Source organism: Chanos chanos, chromosome 6 (assembly GCF_902362185.1).
Source record: "Chanos chanos chromosome 6, fChaCha1.1, whole genome shotgun sequence".
Lineage (NCBI taxonomy): Eukaryota > Metazoa > Chordata > Actinopteri > Gonorynchiformes > Chanidae > Chanos > Chanos chanos.
The window spans coordinates 44,739,558-44,749,557 of NC_044500.1; the positions used below are offsets into that span (position 1 = coordinate 44,739,558).

General features: G+C 42.2%; 1 protein-coding gene across 1 annotated transcript in view; it reads right to left on the minus strand.

The window, feature by feature from the left end:
- The window catches only part of ca16b (carbonic anhydrase XVI b), a 103,680-nt gene that overhangs the window by 6,446 nt on the left and 87,234 nt on the right, over window positions 1-10,000 (minus strand). Inside the window, exons 13-19 of the mRNA XM_030778398.1 lie at window positions 9,558-10,000; window positions 8,326-8,464; window positions 5,327-5,365; window positions 4,772-4,863; window positions 2,217-2,308; window positions 795-891; window positions 222-304 (exon numbers count right to left, since the gene is read on the minus strand). The exon at window positions 9,558-10,000 is cut by the window's right edge and continues 275 nt beyond it. Of these exons, the coding sequence (XP_030634258.1) occupies window positions 222-304; window positions 795-891; window positions 2,217-2,308; window positions 4,772-4,863; window positions 5,327-5,365; window positions 8,326-8,464; window positions 9,558-10,000 (985 nt within the window). The remainder of the gene's footprint in view (window positions 1-221; window positions 305-794; window positions 892-2,216; window positions 2,309-4,771; window positions 4,864-5,326; window positions 5,366-8,325; window positions 8,465-9,557) is intronic.

Sequence of the window (10,000 nt, forward strand, 5' to 3'; positions counted from 1 at the left end):
AAAAGCACAAACAGGGGAAAGATCAATAAAATTCTCATCACACATAAACGCTCGGGTCAGAGCAGGGTGCGCGTTCGGTCCAACGGCTTCATTTTCGAGCCGCACCGTTGGGTTTTAATCAGTTCATCTCAAGAGCTATGGTTTTATGGGATGTGTTTCAGGGGCAGCTTTAACTTTTCAAAGAGTTTGAATTGTAAGAGGAAGATGAGTCGTCTACCTACATCGACATAGTTGGCGTTGATGTAGTCACTACGTTTGAAGTCCTTTCCCGACAGAGGCTGCAGCTTCACTCGACTGTGGTCATCTGTGAGATGTGAGAACAGCAACACATAAAACTCTTCCTCTTATGATGATGATGATGATAATGTTAATGCTCATTATTGTTATGATTATTATGATTATGACTATAATTATGATTATTATGATTATTATTATTGATGTTATTGTTGTGGCTACTGTTGTGCCCACATTAAAATATCCCACCTTAAATATGCGACAGAATTCCTATTGTGAGACTAATTGTAGCCAGTGACACTACATCGTTCAAAAAACAATTATACGTTGTTGGCTCTCTCGTTTTGGGATATAAAACCAAGATGGAATCATGAAATAATGTCTGCTTTATGAAAAATAGCCAACAAATAAAGTGCTGTCTTTATCTCATTCTTCTTATCCTTTTTATGAGCAGGAAATGGAAAAGTACTTCCAATAATGGCTCCCCATTTATCACAAAGAGCCTTTAAAGGCTGCGTAATATTCAATTTGTAAAGTTGATGTGCTTTTTGTTGACTCACAGGTGACAATGTTGATGTATCTGTTTTTGTGCTTGTTGTCGGGGTGGTTCGAATGTTCAGCCGTTATTTTCATATCTGCTGAGCAATGCTGCACTTCCTGGAGAGAGAGAGAGAGAGAGAGAGAGAGAGAGAGAGAGAGAGAGAAATCAATAAAACGGAAATTGCAGTACCGTCCTCTCAAGAGTGCAATGCTGAAAGTTTGCTCTTTTTTATCTGTTTAGTCCACCAAATTTGCAAATATATTAGCCCAAAGAATTTATTTACGACTCAAAACATTAGACTATCCATGAAGATGTCATTATGTAAGTAATTAACCATGTAATTAATGGGAAATTTGGCCCATTTGTCCAAAAAAACCCCCCCCCAAAAAACAAAAAACACAAAACAAAACCCTCAATCATTGGCGTATCTAATCAATTTAAGATTCATTTTGCTCAAGCCAGCTGTAATATGACAGACATTGCCAATAGGCACTCATTGACATCAGTCAAAATAATTCATCCGCCCACTGTGTGTCTTAATATACTACAGTATTAGATTTAAATTTGACAAACAGATATTTCTGTATAACTATGCACGATGGACCCATAAAAACACACTGTGAGATTCGGATAGGGCAGGTATGTAAAGTCCTGTGGGCGAAATTCAGTCAAACTTCATGCTGTTTTGTTTGTTGTGGGCTCTGAATAAACCTTGAAACTTGAAAACTCAACCTGAATTTCGAAGGTCCCAGGGTATTTTGTTCTTTTCTTTGCACAAAAATGTTAAAAAACTTTATTTGACAAAAAAAAAGTGTAACTAACGTTGACAGTCGTCATTTTTTTTCTTTCTTGGGCTGTTTGTGCGAATTTCAGCTGAAATGTCGATTTAAACTGAAGGTGAGCATTATGGTTGGCTTTAAAGTAGGCATTTGTGTGAACCCAGTGAGGCTGGTCACAGTTAATCCTACAGAGGAAAGGTGTTTGCTCTGGGCATTAACTCAGCCAAATCCCTAACTGCTCCAACACAGCCAACCAGGGCTAGAGGAGTCGTTTTAATGAGTCTCTCTCCTTTAATTATCTCTTCTTTTCCAAAGCCATCTGTGGCCCCATGTCATCCAGAGCACTCACACACTCTCACACACACACACACACATGCACACGCACACACACACACACACACGCACACACACACACACGCACACACACACACACACACGCACACACACAGACACACACACACACGCACACGCACGTGCACACACACACACACACACACACACACACACACACACACACACACACACACACACACACACACGAGAGACGCACACACACACGCATGCTCAGACATCCACCACTCTGAACAGTGACATAGTGCTTTATCTGGTAACGTATTGTTATACTAAAACTGTCCTGGCAGAAAACAGAAAACAAATGTTACCTCAAACTCCTGTGAGAAGCCATGCTGGTTGTTTGAGTAAAGTTCCATGGTGTGTTTGATAAACTGTCTGACTGAGATTGCCTCCAACTCATCTGAAACACACACACACACACACACACACACCGCATTAAAAGTCAAGCTGGGACACAAACAAGTCATAACAACTAATGTGACTACACAAACTAATAAGAAAATACAGCATCAATAATAATTCTGTTTAGAGAATGGCCTTAGTGTATTACACGCTACAAGTATTTTCCTAATAAGTTCTGTGCTGACCATAAATCTGAGTTGTCTAAATGAATGCATTTGTGATAAGGCTCTATATTAAACTCAAGTCAACTTTCTTTCCTGCCACTGTGGTAATCTGCTGACTCATGCAATACCAATTGAAAAAACAAAACAAACAAACAAACAAAAAACAAACAAACATTGAGACAAAGCAGTGAACAAAGTTATAAAAAGAAGCAAGAGAAGGCCTCTTAGTCATGTAGCTTTCCTCTGCTACATGATGGGTTTATATATAAGAGTTTTCTGTGTTATGCCTTTGAGAATGGAGGCTCTGGTTTCAACAAATCCCTCTTTTACTGGGTGAATGGGGAAAAATGGGAGGGAGGGGGCAAAAACATATATAGTATCACAAACACTGACTCTATATATGTTGATCTGTAAGTCAGACTTGGATTAAATGAGTATTTGACCTATTTTAGTTATTTGGTCCTGTACCAATTCTCCTCTCTTCTTTCCTTGCGACCTTGCTCTCCGAAGAGGATAAACAGCAGTGTTAATGAAAACTCCGTGAACGAGCCATTCACATGCTGTCCCTTTGGTATGGCTTTAACACACTATTAAATCGTGTTAGATTTTCAGTAACCGTAGTAACCAAAACGGAAAAGGAGCCGTGTAGGCGCATTGGGACATTGGCCAAGTCATTCAGAGACCTAAAATACTTATTTGGACCAAGGACCGCTGTAAACTCAAGTTCTTGTCCAGCTGCCTGAGATGAATGACTGTGTGTGTGCGTGACAGGAAGCTGAGGTCTACATGGTGAGAGATTCCGGCATATAGGGAGTATAGGGAGGTGTCTCATTGGTACTCCATTAATTAGCAGTAACATTAACAGGAGGGTGTAGGGGTGATCCAGTGTTCCCATGGGAATCCCTGCTCATTACCAGGGCCACAGACCCACAGCTGGGACCAGACCCTGTCATCGTCAACAAAGAGCCTGCCATGCTAGTCATAGCTCTAGATACTCAAATATTCAAACATTTCTGTAGGCTTTCTCTATCTAATCACCTGGAGAGACACCAGTTCATCAAAACTGACTGGGTAAATGCGCATAAGAAGTGAAGATAAGTGATTGAAATTTAAAATGAGGAGATTTTTTCCTTTTTTTTTTGTTTCGAGAAGTGGTTTGCTCCTGAATTGGTAATCTCTCTCTCTCTTTCTCTCTCTCTCTCACACACACACACACACACACACACACACACACACACACACATACGAACATACTTCTCCAGTCCTAGAATTACACCCCCACTTTTCCCGCTGTTTTCTCTGTGATTTAACACACGCCGTTGATAGGTTTAATGTTTCACAGAACATAAAGCTATCAGCCTCTAACAGCATGGCTATAAACACTAATGGTTAGTTTTACTCCTAAGGCGCACCGTTACATAAAGATGTCATTCAGAACCGACAGACAGAAAGAGAAAGAGAGAGGGAGAAGGAAAGAGAGAGAGAGAGAGAGAGAGAGAGAGAGAGAGAGAGAGAAAGAGAGAGAGAGAGAGAGAGAGAGAGAGAGAGAACAATAAACAAAAAAATAAGACGGATGAACAGACAATGGCGGCAGCAGCTGGATAATTTACCAGAACCATCAACGGCACAAATTGAGCAATCAGAACGGGAACGTCCTCCTCCCGTCCCTTGTGGAGTTGTCACCGCAACCCCACAGTCTTTTAAAACGCCCACAGAGGGACAGGGCGTGTGTTACCACCTCTCCCTCTCCCCTGGGGCAAATCAGGAGTCCCTTTGTCAAAATAAAACAAATGTCCCACCAGGTCTGCACCGCTAACTTTTGCAGCTTTGGGTAAGAAGTGCTAATCTGTTACTGTGGGTTGGTTTCTGGTTAGTACAAATGTCTAATATATCATTTTGTTTAACTTCTTAGATACTATAAATTGTGTTCTGCGTTGCTATCCTGCTCTTTTGCTGGTGTCTCTCTCCTACCATCCTTATTGATTAAAGATACTAAAGGTCTTCATCCATAGTGATGATGCAGCAGTGAAAACACGCAGCTGATGCTGAACAAGTAAATACATACAGTGATACGAACCTACAGTACAAAGAAAATGCATGTGCGTTTGTGTGTGTGCGCGTGTGTGTGTGCGCGTGCGCGCGTGTTTGTGCGCGTGCATCTGTGAGTGTTTGTGTGTGTGCGCATGTATGTGTGCATGTGCACAAATGTTTATGTCTGCCTCTGGGCATGTGTGCATGCACATATGTGTGTGTGTGTGTGTGTGTGTGTGTGTCCAGAAGTGTATCGTCTAACTCACCAGGTATGGAGAGGACTGGGAAACTCTCATTACTGTTGACTCTGGGGGAACTCCTCTCCTCTACATACAAATGAGCAGCCTGGAAAAACCTCCTGAGAGAGAGAGAGAGAGAGAGAGAGAGAGAGAAAAAAGATTTTTAATGTTAAAACATCCATCAGCATCGATTTACAAACAACAAAGACCACCAACAGGCAGATAATATCACAACAATATTCTCTAAAGAGAGACTTTCTCTCTTTTACAAGTTTCTCAAGTCATCTTACTAGCAATTACTGAGAATAAATAAATCTCCGGTACATGCAAAAGACAACACTATCTCCACAAAATCGAGGAAAAACATGGCCATTATAAAAGATTAAATACTGAATTCAGTGCACTGGAAATACATACTGTTTTTGGTAACACGAAAACATTAATTATTAAACAACTGACTGACCACATCTTCACATCCTTTCAAGCAGTGCCAACATATCTGTCCAGTTTCTGTGTGTGTGTGTGTGTGTGTGAGACAGAGTGTGTGGCTAAAGCAGGCACATTTCCACCTGAATACCCTACCTGTGCTTAATACAAAGCAGAGAACAGATGCTCTTCATCCTTGAAAGGTTAGAGGAGAGAAAGAGAGAAGGGGAGAGAGAGAGAGAGAGAAAGAAAAGAAAGCACTTCTGATGGAGAGAGAGGGTGTGTGTGTGAGAGAGAGAGAGAGACAGAGAGAGAGAGCAAGAGAGAGAGGAAGAGGGAGGGAGGGGGGGAAAGAGAGGATGGGACAAAAGGATTCCCCTGGATCACACCCCTGCATTCCCCTGACCTGGGGTGGGGGCTTGTCAGTGATTGGAGGGTTTTGGGAGGGGGGGGGGTATATCTAAATGAATTGTGTATAAGGGAATGAGGCCAGAGAATGCCCCAGTGTGTACAGATTCCTTCATTCATATTCTCTCTGTTTCGCCATCTCTTCATCCACAATGCACTTTCAAAGGTGTTTTAATATTTAATATAAAACACCTTAATATAATATTACTCTGTTTTTCTGTTTGCTTTAAGCTTGGTCTTTTCCAAAAGAATACAAGAAAAAAAACACTTCTCTCAAAAACCATTTCTCTGTTGTACTCGCTCTCTATCTCCCTCTCTCTCTCTCTCTCTCTCTCTCTCTTTCATAGTTTCTCTGTATAAAAGTGCAGATATGTAGGGGGAAGACATTGAGTTGTGTGGTGCACTCTCCAGTGCTGTACACGTTCGACATCTGTGAGCTTCATCAAGTCCAGAAAGCCTTTAAGCCATCCAGATGGATCTGAGACTTCACAAAGCCTTATTAGCTTACTGCTTTGGCAGCGTCAAGGCCGCGCACTTAGCCAGTGACAACATATTGAGTCAAAAGAGCTAAAACAAGCACTCAACTTTACAGGAGACACTGTAATAAACACACACACACACACACACACACATTCAAATTTGATATGTTCATCTCCGTAAAAGCCAGCTACATCTTCCCATTAAGCTCCACTTCTTAGATGAATAAAAAATGTCATTTTTTTATTCATAAATAAATGATAAAATGACTTGAATGATTGATATGTGCAGCTGACGAAGTTAGCATTACCTAGTGTTACCAGTAGCGATATATTGTGTTACCCTGTAGTGTTACCAATTATTTCTACATCAGTGGACGGTGATCTCGTCTGCAACATAATTTTAGGACCAACATAATTTTCCATCCCAGCACTAGCAAAATGAAAGCAACTCATTTACAGATTACTGAGCACTTGGTGTCCTGAACAAAGTGAGCTGGTGCTAGGCATTAACCAAAACATGTATTTCAGAGGGTCTCCAAACCAGAGACTGTGAAAAAGAACAGTCTCGTTCATGCCAGCGTTGTCACACTCCAGAGTGTTAGAAAGCACATAATAATGAAATTATGATGTTTGATGATATTTTAACGACCATAACCATTCATCGTTCCTCTTATGACGATCCCAAAACCCTTTTCACATCGTGTCAATTTCACATCAGGTAAAAACAATTCCAGAGTAGCCAAAGAACGATTACATCTCTCCCCTACCCAAACAATTTCCCGCAAAGGAGATTCCCTCAAAGGAGAGATGAGTCTAAATCACTAAGAGAGGCACTAAGTCAGCCAGCCTGTTTTGCCTTTGATCATCTTCTCTGCTTCAAAATCACGTCCTGTCTAGTGATGGTGACAAGATTAATCAAACGGGCCAATCCGCAATTCACAACACTATACAGCTCAATATTTCATCACTCGACCTCCTCAGTAAATCTAATCTCTAACACACACACACACACACACACACACACACACACATACACGCACACACACACACACACACCCTTTTGAACAATCAACATTAACGGTCACACATGCTTTAACTCACTCTTTCCCAACCAAACATTTTAAATGACAGAGAGACACAGAGTCTGGTGAGTGAATCATAGCTTTGACACTGAACCTTTTTCGTTTGCCATGCTTTCTTCATTACAGGCGCGACCCGTATGTCTTGCTGTTACTGACGACTTGACCGGACCAGCCGGTGTGGTTGGAATCTCAGCTCAGTTCAGTAGAGAGGGACAAAACTCTCTCTCTCTCTCGAAAGACAGGACCGTTTTTTAGGCAAACACTCTGCCCCACCCCACCCCACCCCACCCCACCCCACCTGAACCCCAACCCCCTCTTCTGCTTCTTCCTCTGACTCCGACACGACACATGATCACAGGGATGGTGGAGGTGTGCGTCGCAGACATACACGTCTTGTGCTAAATGTGTTGTCTGGCCTTCAGACGGAGAGGACTCAAGCACACGGAAAACAGACAGGAAGTCCACTAGGCCTCAAAGAAGAGTGATGGAGACAGAAGAATAAATGATGTTGGTGCAGAAGGTGGATGCATATGGTGGATATAGGAGCCACAATAGAAATGATTTTCAGAGATTACCGCGTGAAAAGAAACCAGCCAGGCCAGTTACACCGCTCCACTACCTGTGTCGGGGAAGGACGGCTGTATTCGGATGCAAACCCTTCTTTTAATTGGAATGGTCATTACATCGTTGAAGGTAGAATTTAAGGAGGAGGACTTGATCAATGCTAAAGACATTGTCACACTGCTGGAATCGTCGCTTGGCTTCACACACAGTCCTTTTGAAAAGAACCAATCACAGTCCCCACAGCAGCAAACCAAGGTGAACAGAAAATGGACTCACTTCACTTCGTATTCACATTGTCTCACCGTACAAAAGAGGATCAAGACCAAATCTGGCCCACTTCATCTCTAATGAAATCTGCATTCACTTTCCATTCATGCATCCATCTCTTATTGTAACTGTAAGGAGGCCATGATGGATAAAAAAAAGTCCTACTGAAAGAGGTTCTGAAAGCAAGCTGAACTCTGTGTTCACTAAACTACCTCAGTGCCATAGTGATCATCTCAAAGGAGTGGCCAGACGCTGATTACAGCCGTGTTGTTCAGAATAGGTACAGAAGCAAATACAGGTGTAATTATGGGTGTGGTTGACAGTATAAATAATTTAACAGGTTTATAACTCATACCTCCAGTATATTAGAGCTGCCAATAGCATAATTAGACAGAGCAAGGTGAGAGCTGACACCACCATCAGCGGAATGATCCACTCCACCCGGCTCCCCACCCAAACAGGGCCCCTGGTTACCGTGGAGATAGTGTTCCCCTCTGTGGAGTTGAGGAAGAGGAGGAGAAGGAAGACATTGAGAATTAAATAATGGCAGATAAGCTATAACTGCGATACAGCTAAAACAGAATCAGCAAGCAGAATCAGTCTGTTGTCATGCAGGCTTAGGACAGTTCAGTTTGATCTGCATGAGCGAAATACATGCTAGAATGACACATTACGTATCTAAAAACCGCATTATAATAACATATTTCCATAGCTCTGGTGGCCAGCATCCTTCAACATGATCTGCCTTCCAGAAGAATTTGGCCGTAATTATAATCTCTCACTCCCACTATTAAATTTCTGGCACTCCAAAGAATCTTAAACTGATGAATTGATTGTGCCGGATTTGCTCTGGAATAAAACGTATGAGATGGCAGACTGTCCAGCGCAAGGCAGAACTGTCTACCAGTACTTCTAGGGCAAGACGGGCAACAGGTTTGTTCAAAACTGTTTGTTGCAGTTTATCCGATTTATTCCCTCTTTCGTTTTCCTATGAAAGTGTAAAGACAGAGCAAAGATAGAGAGTGTGTGAGCAGGGTCCATATGTTTTTGAAAGAGGGAGGTTTGCTTAGGGCAGATGATTAATACACTGATTCAAAATGACACAAGGCGAGAATCAAATTACGAATGCAGCTGACTCCATTAAGAGTTTTACAGCCTGGAAGACTTTCAGATATAACGACTTCAGATGATGGATCTTATCCAAATCACTCCTTCCCTCAGAACAAACAGAGACAGCCTTTTTTTTCCCCCTGTATCCTCTGAAGAGAGTTTTTGGTAATACATTCAGAGAGTGTTTCCATGGTGAATACATAATGTTGATTCTATAAATAATTCTAGTTCTTCGCTGTAGAAATTCCAAAATTTGAGATATTTGAGAAGAAAAAAAACCCTGTAGCTCTGTACTCTTCAGCAGGGTTTGAAAAGGGGGAATTCTGATAATATTACAAATATTGAAGTCTCTTTTGTGAACAAGCTGGAATTCTTCTCAGAATTCTTTGCAGAACTCTCATTAGAATTCTGGTTCTGTTATGTGAGAGTTCCAAACTATGAGGTCATGTGTAAGCAGAGAGAGTGTAGCTCACCTACCAGTGTGTATGTACACAGGCCAGATGCTCCTGTCCTCACTGGCTAGTCCTGTGGTCCTGGTTGGGCTGCTGGGTAGTTGCATGTTGACAGAGTCTTCACCTAAGGGTCCCTGGGTGACCAGGGTGAACCTGTCATCTATATCACTTGGTGGCACTGTGGTGGGTTTAGCTTTGGCATCAGACTGTCCTGGTCTTTTCTCTTTAGATGTAGCAGCCGGAGTCGGAGCAGGAGGTTGCAGTGCTGTGGTACTATTCCTTTGCTTTTTCTCCTTTTCCAGCGCTGTCTTGCTTTTCTTTCGTTTCTCCTCCTCTCTCTCTTCTTCTGTCTCCTCCTCTTCCTCCTCTCCTTCTCTCTCACTCTCTTCTTCCTCTTGTTCCTTGGTTCCTGTGCCTTCCTCAGAGGGCAGGGCAGTGGAGTCAGAGGGGGCTGTCTCAGAGGTGGGA